The 20,210-nt window shown below is 48.5% G+C and overlaps 1 protein-coding gene across 1 annotated transcript in view; it reads left to right on the forward strand.

The window, feature by feature from the left end:
* Positions 1 to 1,126: 1,126 nt before the first annotated feature.
* LOC8023435 (rho GTPase-activating protein 6) overlaps positions 1,127 to 20,210 on the forward strand; it is a 61,481-nt gene continuing 42,397 nt past the window's right edge. The window contains exon 1 of the mRNA XM_029991336.4: positions 1,127 to 1,643. Coding sequence (XP_029847196.2) covers positions 1,610 to 1,643 — 34 coding nt within the window. The 5' untranslated portion in view covers positions 1,127 to 1,609. The remainder of the gene's footprint in view (positions 1,644 to 20,210) is intronic.

Consider the following 20,210-nt stretch of genomic DNA (forward strand, 5'->3'; position numbering starts at 1 on the left):
GCTTTCACGGTTTATTTTCGAACAAAAATGGTAAGCTTAAAAGAGAGAGAGAAAAAAAAAAAGAACACCCTGTACCCAACAGGAGTCGATCGGCGCTCCAAAGGCAGTAAATCGGCTGCACAAGGAAGACGTATTTTCGTATGTTGGTGCAAATTTTGAAATTACTATATGCACGTCTTGTGCATTGACTATAAAGTTAGGTAATATATAATAATAGAGATGCAGTTTAAACTAGTTTACCATTCTGGAACATTATCCAAAAGTCATTAGTTTGATTCTTTCATCTTATTTCAGAAGCAGAGGCGGGAGCGATTTATTTAAAAATCGGAGAGCTTTCATTGATTTTTCTTGGTAGTGACTCTGGAAGAGCGGAAACAATCAGACGCATGAACAGCGCCATCTTGATCAAATGGGCGTGACCATGGGTGGCATGTTCCCTTTTATTTCAAACAAATGGCGGTCGCTGCACTTGATCACAGAGGCAAAACATATCATCAATCAATGACAAACTCGATCACTAAAGGCACTGAAGACAAAGCAAAGACTCTCTAGCATTTGCCTAATTCTGAAGGCGATCCGATTCACCTGTTATGTGTCAAGCTTCTGTCGCTCGGAAATCGAGACGTTCCATTTCGTCGTGAATATGTGAACCTTTGACTATACGACTCACGGCCTCGGTGCCTGGAGAAACTGCGTGCAATTACATTCTCTCTTTGTAATAATTCTGCAATGCTGATTGCGAAATAGGATTTCGCGCCACTTACAGGTCCCTCAACGCGCTGCGGGGCAAGCAGGGTACGAGACAGCACGATCCTCTTTGGCGCCGTCCATCGCGGAGCGAAGCGGAAACAACAAACGGCAGATTTGAGGACCTGGCGTGCACTGGCGGCTCACTTGGCCGAAACTTCCTGATTCGCAGCACTCGACTCTGAGCCTCGATCACTTCGCAAATCCGAGGGGTTAGCCGAACGCGACTTGCAGCACCAGCGCAAAACCAGGCGCCGGGCCCCGGGGCAAAAAGCGGCGGGTTCTTGGTGTGTCGGCGCCGCGTTGGCAAAACAGGCTGTCAAGACCGGGGAGCCAAGACGTGCCCCGTGACGAAAGGGGGGTGAGCGAGTAAGCGCACACCGGCCCATGCGAGCGCGACCCGCGCCGGCGCTTTATTTTTAACCCCTTACGTCGGTGCCGCCTCGTCTATTTCGGTTGGCGGCCCGCGGTCCGTCGGCAGGGATCGGAGGCTTCCTCCGCCATATCAGCGCAGTTGCAGCCTTTCCCCGCAAATTTGAATATTGCATCGCTTTCCACGGCCTCGCGTGCATCCAACGGGCAGCGAAGAACCCGAACTGTGTCCCCCTGGCCGATCGCGCTTCTGTTGCTCCTGCTGCTGCAGCAAGATCTCTCGCCGTCTGAACCGTCGTTCCAAGGCCTCGGGGGAGTGCTCCTGGAGTTCGGGCCCCGCTCGCTGGATACTCGGGCGACTCCGGTGTGAACGCGCTGCTGGTCGGGTGGTGGCCGTGGGTGGTTCGGTTAGGCCTAGTGGAGATGCACCTCATCGGACGCGTGAACCGGCCGGCGGCCAGCTTCCAGGGGTCGGGACGTGCACGGATGCATGGCGGGGCCTAGCCAGGAAGCCGCCCAAAAAGGTGAGCCTCCCTGGGCCTCGCACGGCCGTTGGTCCACACTGCGGCCCGAAGGTCACGCTGGTCTGATGCGGCTGGCACGGCGATCGTGTGCGGTCGACACGCGGAGATGTTTCCGGTTGATCTTGTCCAAGGTGGAAACACCTTCCGACACTTTCTACGTGATGGCCCCGTCTGCTGTCTCCGAGTCGCCTAATGTATGGAGGAAGAGAGGAACCGCTGGTTCCAATTCTGACCTCAGCAGAAAGCGCTGGAATGGCGCGTGCACAAGCTTTGTGAACACATAATGCAATCAGAAAAATTTTTCATATTTGAGCCTTTAGCGTAGACATTGACGAACACTATTCAGAATATCCATACTTGTTTTGCCGAGTGTGTGTTGATGGCAGATCACTCGTTGTTCCCTTTATCACTTCACCTCACCAACTGCCAAGGACACGATCGCATGCATGTATCTTCGATTGGTGCTCCTGCTGCACGAGCGCTCGTGCAAGCGATGCGCCATCAAGCCAGCGAAGTTCATGCATGTGGCCTTTACAAGTGGAACGAGAGACGAAGCATAGTGACCGGTGTTCGGTAAATGGGTGGTTATTTTGTCGCTCAGGGGTATCTTTGAAGTGGCCGTTCAGAAAGAGCACTACGAAGTCCCGTGTTCTGGCGTGACGCTGGGGAAAACGCATTACGAAAGTTCTAGTGCAAAACTCGGCCCATCACCTCCGGCGCGTGATGTCCGCATGGGTCTTTGGATGTGTTCACTTTTCTCTATGTTAAGGTGCAAACACAGATCGGCCACTATGGTCAATGACAGAATGAGAACGGCAGGGAGATCTTTCGGTTGTCCCGCCTCTAGCACGAGCTTCCTGCCTTCGACAGTACTTCGGCGACTCGTAGGCTTCGAGCGTGCAGGCGCGGCCGAAGCACCAACAAATTGCAAGGAGCACGTGCGGAAGGCCGAACATCTGGGCCATGATCCTCACCGAGACGCCGTTTACCTGCCATGTAACGAGCTTCGTAGCGGCATGTAAACAAAATAACGGTCACGTTGCCTTTATTGACAAAATACATGGGAAATGGAATACCAGCGTGATTTCGTTAGCTTCAATCTCCAGTTCTGTCGAAAAGGTAACGCGCAGCAGTACCCCCCCCCCCCCCCCCTCCCCCGGGAAAATGGACAGTCTACGCCGCTGGGCCTTTCCAAAGAAGGGCTAGCGGTTCCATTTGCAGTGCTCGTGCGTATGGCGCGTGATTTGCTCGCTTTCAGAAGCGTCGAGCATGCGCGTGATGGGCTGAGGCGATCGCACGCTGGGCTGAAGACTTGTAAATATTGCGACGGTGTATAGTCTCCAACGCACTTTGAAAAGCAAATGGTCACCTCGCCAGGGAAAGCTGTAATCCCAGTGCGGTGTGCAGTGCACGTGTGCTCGGAGTCCAAGGGGGTCGATGACCTTGTAACCGCCACCCATGCACCTGCCTGCGTGGTGACGTGAGACTCGACCACACCGTGGACTCGACTGAGAACAGACATGCATTCTTTGTCCCTGAGGAGTAGTCACTGGAGGGCAGCCATTAAGGTCCCGATTTCTGGATTCGTGTTTTCTGCGGCTTTACCAACTGGCAACAGACCTCCACCGCAGTTGCTGTTCTCAGGGTCAGATCGCTTAATACAAGACCACGCACGTAGTTTCGTCAAGAAACCACTCGCGGAGAAGGATGCAGGTCTGATATATGCAATCGCCGTATCATTTGTTCACTTAACTCGGTAACACTGCGGCATACCGAAACAATGGCGTTCGAGGTGACAATGTAGATGGTTGAGCGTGTTGGTTTCTATTTTACGATAAGGAAAGAGGGACATTGAAGACAAACAGACAAGAATTAAGGTAGCGTGTTTCACTAGCTTTTTCCCGAGGTGAGAAGGAAGAGGTCGATTGACTTGGACCACCGTAAATATACTGCGCGACCAGACAAAGAAGCCCCATGAAAAAACGCTAAATAAGGCCGAAGGTGTGTTTAATGGCTTACCATTGGCCGTCTTTGATTGAATTAAGAACAAATAAAAGTGACCTGCAACAGTGTCGTTCGGTCTTTCGTTTAAATGGGAACTGAAGCGATTCTGTATTTGAGTAAAAACACTCAAATCGTCCTTTTTTGGCATCCAGGATTACGAATGTCGAGATTTTTTTTTTTTCAATTTGGTGCACGGAGGCTGCAGGAACTCATTTTCAGAGTACCGCTGAAGCCCCTCCTTCCCGGAGCGTGACGTCATAAAGGGAGGTTTCGCAATCTCCGCTTTCGCAGATCTTCAGCGCCTATTAAAGCTATGCACGGGCACTCTCGCTGTTTTCAAACAAGTCAGAAAGAGACGTCACTACTGGTGTCAGTGCGGGGAAATATACCCGTCAAGCTTGCAATGAACCTTTTGCTAAATTTTTCAAGCATCAAAAAGCGTGTTGGGACCGTAAATCCACGCGCTCCACGTTCGCCTTATACGCATTCGAAGTAAACAACCAAATTAAGACGTTGATGAACGCGCGTGCAAAGTGCCATTTGTGTTGAAGTTTTACTTTAGAACAGTTACTGCTGCTGAAGGCAGTACGCGCAGCGCGTGTAACTTCTTGGGCTTGGGATGGCTTGGGTAATTTAGCCACGTCACGCGAAGAAATGGAACTCTTCCATCGAAAGGTGACCAGTCATCTCCGCCACTCGCTGTCATAATCCTTGTTGTATAGACATTTTCCACAGGGGCGCCGCCATCTTGAATTGTCGTCACTTCCAGTATGGGCGACGACAAAATAATAAAACGTTTCAACCTGTAACTAGCAAAAAAATAGAGGGGAGCCAAAACGAAAATGGGTGACGGTTACGCTGTTCTCTTAAATGCATTCTATTGGCGTGGCGACGGCGAAACAATGTTTTCGCCCATACTGGAAGTGACGACAATTCAAGATGGCGGCGCCCCTGTGGAAAAGGTCTATAGGTACAGTCGGGGCGGGATGGGCGCGGGCGGCCGGTCGACGGTTCTCGGGGCGCCGCCGGCGCTGCGCTGGGGCTTGGAGCGCGCCGGGCTGGGGTCGGGCACATTCGAGTAGGATGTGTTCGGCCCTAGCTCGGCGGGTCCCGGGCTTCGGCGTGGCGCTGGGGGCCGTCAGCCTGCTGTTCGCGTTTCTTCCCGTTTCCGACTGTGCGTAGTGTTGTTGTTGTTATTGTTTATCTACCCCCCCCCCCCTTTTTTTTTATATCTATAGTTTGGGTGTTGCAGGCCATCTCGTATGAGCCTTCGGCCTTTCTGCCGCACCCCCGTCTCTCCTGAGTCGAAATAAATGAAATGAAATGAAAAGGTCTATTCCACGCGCTGCCCGGACAAGCGACACGCGCTTTGCGGCCGAAAGATCCTGGTATGACCGAACGACTGGTCGGAGGTTTTTCGTGTAGTCTAGCGTTTAGTTACATCTTCGGGGAAAACGAACGTGATATTCAGATTCGCGGGACAAAAATACGCTAGAATCAACCTCTATCTCATTCTTTTTAAGGAAGTGTTTCAGCTTACCTTTAAACAACGCAACACTGACTTGCGCCATTTTCACGCAAAGCGTATATTCGCTGCGTTATTTATTACCACTGTTACCATTACTGTTAGTAAAGTGGCGGGTCCTCCAGCACGCATGCTGGCTACCTTTCGTCGTGTAGCTTAGTGCGATTGCTGTGTGGAGAACTTCGGAGCACTTGCCACCGGCAGATGTTCCTTGGTTCTTTGCAAGCGCTAAACTACCTCACCCACATCAATAGACCTTCTTCGACTCGATGGGTACTTGAGACGGAGGATAAACCAAAGGTGCGCGTTAACAATCTTCACCTTGTTGGCGACTGGCCAAACGCTGACTATGCCGTCTTGAGTATGACGCATTCTACTTACATGAATGGAAATAAGTGAAAAATCAGGCTGTCAACTTTGACGGTGTTGATTTAGGAACGCGATGATTACACGCTTCCACCGTGCTTTTACAACAGTAAATGTTAATGCCCCTCTCGACACACACAAAGAAAAAGCTTATGTACAAGCGAAAAACCCTATTCTACAGCAGAGGCACTGCTCTCCTTTTTTCAGTCGTTCGCCACACACGACAAGGCTCTCTCTCTCGCTCCTCCTCCCTCTCCTCCTCCCCCCCTTTCCCTCCCCCCTCCGGCAGCCGCCGTTGCGAAATACCCTCGCGGTCGCGCAGTGCGTACACGCTCTCTCGCCTCCCTGCTGCCGCCGCCCAAGTTCCCTTCACGTTCTCGTACGCTCTGCGTGCCTCCACGGAACAGCTCGCGCGCACAATCCCGGCCGCCCCCGTTCTAGAAAAGCGTAGCAAAACTCCCCCCCACACACACGCACACACATCGGTGTTGTTTTTTTTACAACACGTGCAACATAGAGCGTAATCGTTCCACCGAAACATACATCTCACACATGTCTCCCACATCAATTCGAACTGAAAGCAAATAAACAGTGGTGTCGGTAACGCGTTACAAGTAACGGTGTTACTTACTTTTTTCGGTAACATTGTAACGTGCTCATTACGTTTTCTAAACAGTAACGGGTAACATAGTTACGTTACTCTCTACATATATACTTCCAAAGATTAAAAAAAAAATTACACTTCAATTTTTTTTGTGTGTTTCCAGGCCCTAGGCCATATATATATATATATATATATATATTTGCGTTTCTTTTGCGCTTTTCTTGGGGGTATTTAGGTGGAACCGTAAAAGAAACAGAGATAAGGTAATGATGTTCAGTTTCTGGATGAACATAACGTTTCTTGAAATATGGCGGTGTTGCATATTTGTAACTTCAAAGAAGTAACGCAAGAATAACGTCCGTTACTTTTTAACGGTGACGCGTTCCTTTTATACTGAGGTCACGTAGGTCGGTAACGCGTTCCTTTTATTAGGGAGTTTTCGTAGATCGTTTTCGCCGTCCCGCAAGGCCCTCCGCAACCCGCTGCGATAGCGAGAACACAGTCAAAGCTATCGGCGCGCAGGCGCAGTAGCAACTTCGTTGGGGAGCGCTTAGCGGAGGGGGCAGCGCGGTCTGCGAAAACTCTATTTGCAAGTAACGATGTATTTCGTTACTTTTTTTTCGATAACGCCTACAACACCGGGAGACAAACACATTGCAAACATTATACAGCGCATTGGCTGAAGAAAAATCTCCTTCAACATGCCTTTCCACGATGCACCAGCTACCGCTGTCCATCGCAGCACACTTTGGTATAGTTTTTTCCACACCCCGTCGAACTAAAGTCCCTAGATGAGAGCTTTCTACAAGTAGCGACATTCTTTGAAGCGCCGACTGCGTGACGGTGCAGGCTTGAGGAAGCGAATGGCGGCGCACGGCAGAAGTTTGAACTGAATGTCGCCATCTTGTTCCAGCGGCATGTGCTTCGTCATTTGTATTGGTTGTCGTTACTAAAGTCTCTTGATACTTCTTTTACATGCAACGACAACCAATACAAATGACAAAACATATTCCGCTGGAACAAAATGGCGGCATTCAGTTCAGCCCTCTGCTGTGTGCCGCCATTCGCTTCCTAGAACCTGCACCGTCACGCAGTCGGCGCTTCAAAGAATGTCGCTACTTCTAGAAAGCTATAATCTAGGGACTCTAGTTGTTATTTGTGAAAGAAGTATCGAGGGAGTTTACATCGAACTTGTCACTGGCAATCGATCATCTTTGTCGTTGCGTCTCAGATAGGACTCACGAGAGGACCACCGAGACATCTCGTCGTTACGACATGATGTTTTGGTTTGATGTAGGAGACGGGCGTGGCGCCGTACAATATGCAAACGTCATTTCGTTCGACGAGTTGCTTGCCAGGATCGGGCCAAGAAGCCGCGCCGTCTTCGCGTCGGTTCCTCTGTTTGGGTCGTCGAAGCGGCGTTGCGTCACGGCGTCTGCGGCTGATGTCACCGTGTGGCAAGTCGTTCGCCCTTGGCTGTACACCGACGGCACCTTTTGGGGGAAACGCCCGGGGCGCACCGCTACGCGGGCGGCCCCACGGACCGCGCTACAGTCATCGTCCCTCCCCGATGAAGTCATCCCTTTAACATGCGTTTTGAGGAGAAGAGCAGACGGTCGCTGTAGAAGTGTCAACCACAGCGGCAATCTAAGTGCTACGGTGAAGCTCACACTTTACGACTCGATATGTTTCAAGCCGCACTGAAACATTCGTTAGTCAGAAAACATATATGCCATAAATACCGATTTTTTTTTTCCAGAACTTTTTTTTAAATGTTTTTTTGTATTATTAATAAATGCTGTTTCAGTAGTGCAATTCTTTCTGAAACTAGATTGAGAAGAGGTTATAAGAACATGTTTATTTGGAAAGTTTACTAAACAGTGATATATTAATTTCTCTAAGCCTTTAGAAAAAAAAACGGGCAATATAGAAATGGGCCTATAATGCCTAGCTCATTATAATCGCCGTTATTGTACAAAACAGCAACTTTTGCTATTTTCATTCGTCTAGGAAATACACCCGCTTCGAAAAAGAGATTAAGAATGTGCGTTCAATCTGGAGCGATTATGTCGATGACATATTTAATTGGACGAACTTGTATACCATCAGCATCGCAACATGCGCTATTCTTTAGTTGCATTACCACATTACTGATTTCTGAGCTGATAATTCGCTCTAAAAAATGAAATTGCAGTTTCTCCTTTGAATATATTTGCGAGAGTTAGAATCATCAACACTACCAGCTATATTTACAAAGTGGTCATCAAACACATTTGCCAAGTCTTCACCGGTTAAACGAACAGCTTTATGCGGCAACGTTTCAATGGCGTTTGATACAGGAGCACCCTTAACCAACGAACCTAGATGGTTCCACATAATATCTGTGCGGCCGTTTGCTGCAGGAAAAAGGCGGGAATAATAACTTTATTGTTCCACTTTTTAGTTATTTATTTAGGTTTTTTTCGATAGGACTTAAAAGTTCAGAAGAGCGTTTGGATCGCGGATTTAATTAGGAATCGTTTATATAGTGCATCCTTCAAACGAAATGTTTTGAACAAGGCACAGGGCGGGTTATCCATGACTTTCGAATCTTTTTGGACATTTTTATAGATTTATACGTAAAGTACTATCACTACAATTTAAGAACTTCTAGAAATTTGTTATAAGCATTGTCGGCAGTACGTTGCAACAGAAGGGTGTCCCAATTTTTAGCTGCAATGTCCCATCTAAAGGCATCGAGGCTAATGATTTCTATATTTTGGAAAATTATAGATTGGCGTTTTATCATCTTTCTACATAGATTATATTGCACTCACAAAAAAAAAAAAAGAAAATAGAAGATGGTCACTGATCAGGTCACAACTAATCACCCCACTTTTCACTCGATCTACTTGGAAATTTGTTATAAATAAATCCAAAGGGGTTGTTGAGTGCATGGTAATCCTAGTGAGATTGGCGATGGTATTTACATATCCATTCAAGGAAGAAGGCTCTCCATTTCCCTTTTAGTGGCACTGTCGGAAAACATATTTATAATAAAGTCACCACCGCAAATGACGTTATAGTGACCTTCGTTTATGAAGGACAGAAAAGTTTCGAAAAATTCGAAAAAAATTCTGTAATGCGGTAAACAACAACAAAAATTACCTTTATTTTTGCAAAGAATGTTTTACTATCTTCCGTGACAAGTGACAAAAGTATAGTCACTCGGAAGATCACAGTTTTTGCCTTCTTTTATCAGGAGAGCCAGTCCTCCGCCGCGCTTTGAAGTACGATTTAAAAAGTAAGTGTCATAGCTAGGACGGTATAAACGAAAGACACCAAAATTATCAGTGTACCATGTCTCGGTTAACATCAAAAAGAGCACCAAACTGATAAAAAAAAAAGTTCAAGGTCAGTTTTTTTTTTAATATTTAACGCTGACCGCGCATTTAAATGAAAACAAATAAAATGGGAACCACTTAATAAGGACAGCACGAGCGGGTTGGTAGAGATAATTAAACTTGAGGAAGAAAACGAGATCCTCAAGTTTAATTAAGGGACCACTTTCTTTTTCAAGACTTCATATTGGTGGTTCGTTAGGCAGCAATGGGATGTTGTCTCGACACAGAGAGAGCACACTTTATGAAACAAAGAAGGAAAGAACGACCGTTCTACCTACTAAGACGGGACAGGTCATACTCGCTCCTTACTACAATCGCTCGGTTATCATCTTGCCTTCGTACTAAGATACTCCCAGTGCGATGCCATCCCCTTTAGCCCTTTCTTTTGCCAGCCAAAAGAGTGCCCTGTTTTCTTTTTTTAGTCATATTTTATCAATGAACACATCAAGCTTGATTCCCGGCAACTTTTGTTTCTGCAGTCTTTTTTTTTTTTTTTTGCCTGGCGAAGCGGACGATATTGTGCGGCACCATATGGGGTTTCGCAGGTAGTTTCTGTACAATAACCACGTAATTAACTGTTAGGGGTAGAAGTTTCAATCTGGACGCTACTTACCGACCTTATCGAGCAATTTTTCATTTTCAGTTTTGATAATGCCTTGAACCTCTATCTTTAGTTTCCTTGATTGCCACTCAAGATCGCTGACTTCATTTTGCCGTCGCTCGATTTCTTAGCCGGGCTCTCTTCTTCGGCAGCGTAATGCGTTTTCGCAACTCTTTAATTTCTTTGTCATGTTGAACTTAGTTTTTGAGGACGTCATCGTACTTGTCAGACACCTCTTGAATATTTTTTTTCGATGTTATTAACGGTCGTTTTCAGGGGTTCCAAGCTTACGGTTAATATCCGCAAGTAATCTCGCTACATTAATATCAGGTTTAGTTTTCTCTGCCCCCCCCCCTTTTTTTTTTATTTTCCAGGTTTGCAGCGTGGGCACCGCCAAGGCTTATTGTAACCGTCCCCTTTAAATGTATACAGGGTGTCACAAAAGAAAATTTACACGGTCTTTTTTACCGCAAAAATAAACTAGGCATCGCCGAACGCTCATTCTCCGCCCAAAGGTAGAGCTAGAGGTCACAACCAGATGCCAAAGTTTCAGACCGATCCGATAACTTAATCAAAAGTTATAAGTGATTTCCTGAAAATTTCAATGGGAAAATGGAGCCCATTTCTGCCCGTTTTCGGTTTCTGGTGCCATAGAGCCCCATGTGTTTGAAAACTCCATCGGCCGCCATTTTCCCATTGAAAGTTTCAGAAAATCACTGATAACTTTTGATTAAGTTATCGGATTGGGCTGAAACTTTGGCTTCTTGTTGTGACCTCTAGCTCTACCTTTGAGCGGAGAATGAGCGTTCGGCGATGCTTAGTTTATTTTTGCGGTAAAAAAGACCGTGTAAATTTTCTTTTGTGACACCCTGTACATTGTCTCGGTTACCCCAGAGCAATCGCCCAAGTGGTAGGAACAGTCGCATTATGAACACGTCAAGGTATTTTCATCACTGCCGATCTTAGTCCGACATTTTGAACAAACATAATCTTCCTCCTACATCGTCGGGAAACACAACAAAGCAAGAAACGATTCAAAATAAACTGATGTTTGGCAGCAGCAACAGCGATAAATCAGTGCACTTTTAAAATCAAAGGTAAGACCCACCTTAAAGTAAGACAGGCAAGGCGTTAGAAGACTGTGTACTATTGACACCGCTGCCGCCGCCAGAGTGATGGTCCGTGTCTCCGAAGAGCTCTTTTTAGCTCAGACGGCGGTGTCGCTGGCGACGCGTTGGAAGATGATTGGTGGGTGGCATAGGGCGATGACGGTGAGTGATTCGTGGGGGTGATTTGCCACTTTGAGTAGCGAGAGCAGATCCGAAGGCCCGCAGCTTTTCGGTAGGAGCCACCAGCACTCAGCAAAACTTGGAAAACTGAAAGTAACACAGGCAAAACAGTAGCCGCTGCCAAAGTGATGTCGCCTCTGGAAGTTCTGTGCGGCTTTTTGCGAGACGCGCGTGCGAACGCGTGACCTTAGAAAATATTTTTCATGAAAGCATGGTCTTACCTCCGTGCACCTTTGTACGTGCACAACTTGGGAGATGAAATCTAAATATGTAAAGTATTTTTTTTTTTCTGTCTCTAAAATTTCTTTTTCCAACAACGTTAATATCTACATGTTCGTGTCTTGCGGCTTGTGCAACTTAAAGACCGTTAGCGTTGAAAAGCCTCTTAAAACTGTTGAATCCTCCAGCAGTAACCGGAAGGCACAGTAGTTGCAATTACTGTCAGTACAATGCGCCAACCAACAAGGCGCTTGAGCATTTGGACACAGTTCGCGCACTCGTGAGCCTCCCAATTGCAGGGATCCTGATTGCTCCCCAAGATTGCGGGTGACGTGGCCCCTGATTACAGTTGATTTGAGCTGTACGGATGCAGTGTTCCTCGTCCACCACACACACGCTTTGAGTAAAGGTTTTATAGAAAAATAATCCGGAGACCCTTGATCGAGAGGAGCAAAATGTGACGAACACTCGGCGAGATCGCTCTCTGTGGGAGTCAAAGTGCGGGGATCAAGCGCACGGTAACGTCGAAAACGATGATGACGAAAATAATCCCTGGAGAAGGGGAGCAAGAGGGACAGAGGACAAACACAAATCTCCAAGCTAGGTGACTGGTGCGCGACCGAAAAAATCCGTTTGGTCCGGGTATCGAACCCGGGACCTCTCCATTACAGCTGGAGCGCTCTACCAACTGAGCTAACCAGGGGTTAGACGTCAGTAGAGCAAACGGGTTTTATCAGCTGCCACCAGTCTAACACCAACAAGGGTGAAGCTTGCACTTTAAGGTTATAATTATAATGCAATTAAATGCAAAGGTGCAAGCGAGCTAGAGAAGAATGACGAAAATAATCCCTGGAGAAGATGGAACAAGAGGGAAAAAGAACAAACACAAATCTCCAAACACAGCTCTTGTTCCCCTTCTCCGGGGATTATTTTCGTCATTCTTGTCCAGCTCGCTTGCACCTTTGCATTTAATTGCATTAAAATGAAAACGATGATCCCGGTTTTATGCAACCATCAGTCACGTCACCAGGATAGTCTTATAGTGTGGTGCCTGGAACGGGTCTCCGACTGGTGTGCTTACCCCGCGTCCTAAAAGTGAACCCTCGATTTCCGCCTGATGGTGTCACAAATGTGTTCTGTTGTCACCGACCGCGATCCCAGTGGTGCCCTTGCAGCGGTGGTGGACGTGACAGACAGACGCGTCTGCTGCAGGTTGCTCTTGAGCTTGGCGGACCACGGAAACTTCATCATCCAGTAGTAGTAGTAGTAGTAGTTTATTGTAAAGTGAAAAGGGGGTAGAAGCAAGGCGAAAGGTTAGTCTCCCAGTGGTGGGGTCAGCTTTCTCGCCTTGCTAGGGGAATAGGGGGAACCAAGAGTGGTTGAAGGAGAGGTGGCGCAACAAACACTATGATACACTATAATACACTATGATACACTATTTACACTGTGATACAATATTAAACGAATTGCGTGGCTAATTGTGATCTTGGTCCTTTCCTGACGTATTACAGGCTGCTATAGCCTGCGGATTTTAAATAGTCAAGCAGTGCTCTTAAAGCTTTTGTTCTCGAAAGCCGCGAACCGGTGGGGAACAGGAGTGACTTGGTGTTGCCAGCAGGAATGTTAAGCTGTTTGAGGGTGGTCACAAGTGTTTCTCGGTGGTTGCTCACCGCTCTGCAATGCCAGAGAATGTGTTCGATGTCCTCCGTGGCACCACAGGCACTGCAGGCTGGGGATGACAGGCGTTTGATGAGATGCAGTCGAGAAGCGGTTCGGGCGCAGCCTACCCTTATCCGATGAAGTAGAGCTTGTTCCAGCCTGCTGAAGCTTTTCTTGGGAATTGTGTACGGCGGTGTTCCAGCCGCAGTTTCAGGGTCAGGGTGAAGTTTCTGAATGGCTTTTTGAATAAGGCTGTTTGACGAATTATATGGATGTACGGAGATTGTTGGTGTGACATCCGCATGAGCAGCCCGTGCGAGAGAATCCGCAGTCTCATTTCCCTGAATGCCAACGTGGGAAGGGATCCACTGAAACTGGGTGGATGCACCTTCGACAGCTGCCTTCTGCACTAGGTAGGCTATAGTGCGAGCTAGCGGAGATGCTCTTTCCAGGTTCGTGAGTTGCTTCAGAGCTGCTTGGGAGTCGGAGAAGATGACAAAGTGGTGTGGCTCCGCGTGCTTGAAAATTTCTTGTACGGCAAGCCAGATGGCAGCAAGCTCGGCACATGCGGTGTTCATGCAGATGTCCAATCGACCTTTCATGTGAATTCTAAGTTGGGGAATGCAGTAGGCAGCTGTGGCGGAATTACCACGTATGCTACCATTTGTATATATGTGCGTTTGTCCTGCGTAGTCTGTGGTTATCAACTCTTCAGTAATAGACCGTGCTACACAATCTGCGACCCTACCTCGCCGAGGCAGGTCAGGAATAGTTGCCAATATTTGCAGTTTCTCTTCGTCACAGTGAGGCGGAAGTGTCTCTGGAACGTTAGAAGGATAGCCGATTGTTGAACGAAATGCTTCACCCATCCTTCCCAAAAAAGAATTATGCCTTGCTATGATGCCTTCGATGAGTTTGATTGCATTAGGTGCACTGTGGAGCCTAGTGAAATGTCGAAGCACTCGTTCTTGTGCTTGATTCCGTAGTGGGGAGTCGCCGGCTTCTACGAGTGTGGGCACATTTTGTGATGAGCAGGGCAGGCCGAGGCAGAAGCTTAGCGCCGTTCGGTGGAAAGTTTCAAGGGTTGTCCATTGTGGTCTTGCTATGTCGAGTAGGGGTAGTGCGTAGAGCACTCTGCTTACAATGAGACCCCGATAGAGCGTCAACAGTGATGACTGGAACGGACCCCAGTTTTGACTCGCGATGCAGTGAAGAGCACCACATAGTTTGCGAGACTCTTTCATGACGTTCTTAACAGCAGGGCGCCAGTTCACTCTGTCGTCTATAATGACGCCAAGGTATTTAACTTGTGTCCGCCTTCGAATACGTTCTCCTTCCACGCGAAGTCTTGAGAATTCGGAACGTAATCGCCCTCGTGGTCTGTAGGTGAGTGCGGAGGTCTTAGCAGTAGACAATGTGAGGCCAGCGTGAAAGAGAAATGCCGAGGTGGTGTTAAGAGCCTTTTGGAGTTGTGCTTCAACTGTTGTTGAGAGGAGCGTTGGGCCAGCGCACCACAGTACGACGTCGTCAGCGTATATTGCACATTTGACTGGAAATATACTTTCCTTTGGCAAAGCAGGGGGGAGTGCTGCCATGACAACATTGAAAAGTAGCGGGCTGAGGACACTTCCCTGTGGCACTCCTTGTGTGCACTCGCGTGGCGTACTCAAATGCCTGGCCAGTCTAACTTGGAGCGTTCGTTTGTTTAGAAAAGATCGCACAAAGGCCAGGGCCCGACCTCCTACCCCGATTAATTGCAATCTCTCTATTATTATGTCGTGAGGAAGAGCGTCGAAAGCACGATGTATATCCAAGAACACAGCATGTAGAACATGTTTCTGTGCTTTGGCCTCTTCAAGAGACGAGGCAAGATCTCCGATGGCATCTGCTGTGGATCGACCTCTTCTGAAGCCCGACAGTTCGTGTGGGAACGCGTTTGTATGTTCAAGTTGCCAAGTGAGACGGCGGTGGATCATCCTTTCCATTAGCTTGCAGGTGCAGGACGTCAGCGATATTGGGCGATATGAGGACAAGTCATTCGCGCGCTTTCCTGCTTTCTTGACAGCTATCACGGTCGATTGTAGCCAGGCATCGGGTAGAACTCCTCTCTGCCAAATGTCGTTGAAGTAGGCGAGTAGTTTGGGTCGGGCTTCTTCGTCGATGTTTTTTAAAGCCTGGTTAGTTATACCGTCAGGTCCTGGGGCACTCCGTCGACGGCAGTTTGACAAGGCGTAATTTAACTCTGATAATGTGAAGTCGTCATCAACTGACTTTTTAGGGAAGTGTAGAACGGGAGGCCTGGGTCCAAGAAAAACCGCCTTTGGTGAGTTGATGTGAGCGGTGAATTCATCTGCAAATCGTTCTCTGAGGGTAGCGAATGAGATTTTGTTTTTGATGGCAGTTGCTGCGAAGTGGTCTTTAGGTGGGACTGCAGTGAGTAGGCATTTGACTGTCGTCCATGGGAGGCGGGATCCAGCGTCAGTGTTTAGTGAATTACTTCTCTGTTGTCATTGATGACGGCCAAGTTGTACGGTATATCTGCGAAGCTTGGCCTCAATTCGTCGTGATGTTGTCCAGTCTTGGGGTCGCTTAGAACGTCTAGCTATTCTTTGAGCTCGCCGGGATGCGGCGCGAAGGTTCAAATATGTCAGGTCTGGGACTGGTTTTGTTGTTGGGAGCGTTATTTGCTTAGTGGCGACTTTGAAGGCGGTGGTTACGGCCTCCTCAATTGCTGGAGGATTTTGGCCTGTTAATATCGTGCTAAGGGTTACGCGATAAACGTCCCAGTTGGTAATCTGATGCGTTCTGATCTTCCGTGGAATGGCCGTGATGGGGAGGAGCAAGATGGGCACGTGGTCACTTCCCCATGTATCAGGTTCTGCATTCCAGACCATTTGTTGTATTTCGGGTGATACGAATGTTAGATCGAGAACGCTGTCTGTTTTAAGAAGAGGACGAATGAATGTTGGCGATCCGTTGTTGAGGCATCTTAAGCCTAGATCTTTTGTTACATCAATGAGCGCATTTCCCCTTTGTGTGGTTGTGTCACTTCCCCAAACAGGGTGGTTCGCATTAAAATCTCCGCACCATATAATTGGCCCAGGACAGCGTTTTCTGATCTTTCTCAATTCATCGGGGTCCCATGGTTGGTGAGGACGTATGTAGCTTGAGACAACAGTAATATCACGCTTGTCCATTCTTATTGTTACGGCTGTATGCTCACTGTATAGAGTGTTCAAGTCGCTAAGGTCGATTTCCATTTGTTTGAGGTGATTCTGCACGAATATAGATGTCCTAGACTTCCCGTCGAGGTGCGGTGTCTTACTGTGATATTGGACGTATGGGGATAATCGATGAGGTCCTGGTTGCACATACGTTTCTTGAAGAGCAAGAACATTTGGTTGAAGCTCCAGGAGGCGGCGACGAAGTTCGGAAAGTCGAGGTCGGAGAGTATTAACATTCCACTGGATGATCGATGGAAGCATCGTGATACGACCCGGCGCTACCGGCGCGCGCACAGGGGATCCTGCAGCGTTGCTCTCAGGCATCGCTGTGTTGAGAATTTTTCACGATTCCGACGATAGCTGTCTCAAAGAGCATCATTCCTTGTAAAATTGTCTTCAATGTGCTTGGTGGCATTTGTGCAATGGCACTCCGCAGTGCAGAGAAGATGAAGCCTATTAAGCTATCAGCGGATGTGGCTGACTCTTGCGCTGGCTCCTCAGACACACGTCGACCAGAAAGTACATCACTGTATGCAAGGTTTCTATTTGGTCTAGTCTGGGTCATTTCTTGTTGGTCCTTCTTCGCATCTGACTTTCCTGAGTTTTCTTTATCAGTGGTTGGAGAACGTTTAGAAAAAATATTCATTGACCTCGATGCAGCTCTTTTTGGCGAGTCCTTCTTAGGTTGATTTTTTCGTCCTGCTTGCGCATGGGAACGATCTGCGTGCGTTGTTTCTTTTTTGAGCGCAGGATATTCTTCTTGTGCTACAGGTAGTTCACGTTGTGTTTCAACAAGCTTTGGTCCGTGAATGAAAGATTTTTTCCTTGTAAGTGCTGCCAGGCGTACCTTGCAATTTGCATAAGAAGCAGGATGGTCACCGAGACAGTTCGCACATTTGGTGGGAAGTGTGCCAGGGCATTCTTTGGACGAGTGTGGTTCTCCACATCTTTTGCATTTTGTTTTCCCCTTGCAGTACTTTGCAATGTGGCCAAGGGCCTGGCAGTTGAAACACCTTGGAGGTGCTGCAATGTACTCGGTTACCTCGTGCCGTGTGAAGCCGAGGTTGATCTTGTCCGGTCGCGGGTGTTTGGACGGAATGTTAGAACCACTCGGTCGGTCGGTTGGGCAACATCTGTTGCATTTTCGCGTCGCTGGTAGAGCCGACGAGCGGCGATCACACCGGCTGGTCCCAGAAATTCGTTAAGGTCATTATCAGTGTACCACTTTGGTACCCCTTTGATTAGACCGAAGTTTTGTAGGTACGCTTTGGGTATTGTTGCTTGTACCGGGATCCCACAAAGGGAGTGCACTTTGAGAAGTCGATGCACAGTCGGTACTTCTGAGACATCAAGTAAAAGACCTCCCCTCGCTGTGAAACGATGTCTCACGATGGGCGCGCCAGCCAGTGTCTCTACTTCAGCAGACAATTTAAGCGGGTTTTGTTGCTGCAACCGCTTATCCTCCTGCACGGGCGTTAGCAGGACTGGAACCCCTGTCGTCCTCTGTCGACGATGTTGCACTAAGGTGAACTCAGAGTCCTCTCCGGCTTCCGTCTCTTCCATTTTTTCCGGGTGGTCGTTCACTGATATCTCCTCATCATCACCGTCTCCCTTACGTCGCTTAGTTTGGGGGCTTACTTGTGTTCCATTGTAGGTATGGTCTGATTCGGTAATATCCGAGGTCGTGGCTGGGGGATGTCCATCGGCACAGGACATACCAGGTGTACCCCTGCCTCGAAAGGCCAAGGTTGACTTGAATGGGCGTCTTAAAATATACGTGTCGAAAAATTCAAACAAGAGAAGAAAAAATGGCGACCTAGTCCCATCATCCAGGAGTAGAGATGCCGGGACTACAGCGATGCTCGCGTTCGCTTCTACTTTTTTTGCCGTACTTTTAGAATCTAGCGCCAGCCGCCAGGATCGCCACTTCCGACAGCGTGACACTGCGGCTTCTGAGACGTCGTCAGTTGTTTTCCACTTCGTGACCACTTTTGACGTACGGGCGGGTTAGGACGCTAAACACACCAGCAGAAAGCGCGTTCCAGTCGAAGACTCGTACGTCTAGGCACAGGTCGTTTTGTCCTTACAAACAAGTGTTAGCGTCGGCATTAGTGTAATGGATATCACGCCTTTGAGTATCCGCCATTTTGCATTATTACCGAGACCACCGAGGCGGTCGGATGGATGTTCGGCTCGCTCCCAAGTTCCGAGTCTTTGTATCAACTCATGTTTATTATAATTTTTTTCAATAAACCACCCAGACTTCTATGACGCAAGGAAGGGCAAATAAGCGTCCCAGCTGAGTTTATGAGACCTGTGTCGTCCTTTCTGTTTCTCGGTCACGGGTTTTTGATCAAGGTACTCATAGTTTACTCGTACCGATGGCGGCAGACGGCTGTTGCCTTTCTCCCCTCCGACGGCGCCGACGGAGGCTTTCGCTTTCTTCTTCCTTTCCTCGGGACCAGAAAACCCTGGGAAAGACCCTTTCTAAAAATAAAGTGGCAAACCTGCGCTTCGGGCTTTCCATTAAACAGTCGCTTTCCAAAAGCGAAGCCGAGGGATCAAAAAGATAAATACTTCCCCCCGGTGCGCGTTGCAGCGATGCAGCACAAGAGCGGGGCGTGCGTTTATTTGGCTGGCGCCCCGTGACGTCATCCTCTGAGGGCCCCGACATCACCGCGGGATCGAGAGGGAGGAGGTGCTCGGGGGGCCTCTGACGGGAGTCGGGAGCGAGTTGGCCGATGACCGACTCGCGTTGGAGCACGGAACTCTCCCCGAAAGCAACTTTCAAAGGGGCTCTCGTGAGCGTCCTCTCTCGCAGTGATGATGAAGCGAAGCTAGTGACGGGGCACACCTGTCCGGCTCGTGTATCGATCTGGTCGTCCTGCAAGTAGACCCAAATGCGCCAATGCACGAGCACCGTGCCTCGTGCAGCTCTTTAAAGCCAATGGTGGTGCATAGGGAGGACTCACTGGCGGCTGCTGAGCGCGTGCCGATGGAGAGCTTCCACAGCTGTTTTGCAACGTGCATTCCACACCATCGACATTGCCGGTCTTAGCAACCTATTAATGTGAGCTCGTTCTGAGCATGCGCTCTAAGCAGTACTCGCCGCGCCTGCCCGTTCCGATCTGGATGAGCATAGCACCGTCGTGCGGTCGTGTATCACTACTGCGTGGCGCACATTAAGGAGGTCATGAAACGATATCGGGTTGGAATGTTTATAACTTTACAGAGGCGCACTGGACCCAGTCTCGCCCAGGTAAACTCGCACGGACCGCCACTGATTCAGAGGCTTCTTAATCGCGATGAAATTGCGACGATAAAAAGGGACTATTTCTTTCACTCTTGCCTTCGCAAAGCATGATGACGTAATTGTGGGATCGAAACCACCCGCCTGACGACAGTCGAGCGCGGCTCATGAATAGACAAATCTCACCAAGCGTTCGGCGCATGCGTGACGTCGCCATAGCTTTAGTTCACGGGAGTACGTGCAGAAAGACTAAAGTTCCCTCGATGCATTGCGGCTGCGGTGGCGTAGTTAAACTGGCTGGTGAGATCGGTCTACTGGAGACGAGAACTGCGTGAGCACTCGACTTCGGCTCGTACCAATAAATTCATTGGCGGACACTAGAGCCACTCTATATGGCAGCGTAGCTGCCAGAGTAGCGACACGACGCAAAATTATCTAGATGC

This window comes from Ixodes scapularis, unplaced genomic scaffold, assembly GCF_016920785.2.
Source record: "Ixodes scapularis isolate PalLabHiFi unplaced genomic scaffold, ASM1692078v2 PGA_scaffold13__105_contigs__length_92229423, whole genome shotgun sequence".
Classification (NCBI taxonomy): Eukaryota; Metazoa; Arthropoda; class Arachnida; order Ixodida; family Ixodidae; genus Ixodes; species Ixodes scapularis.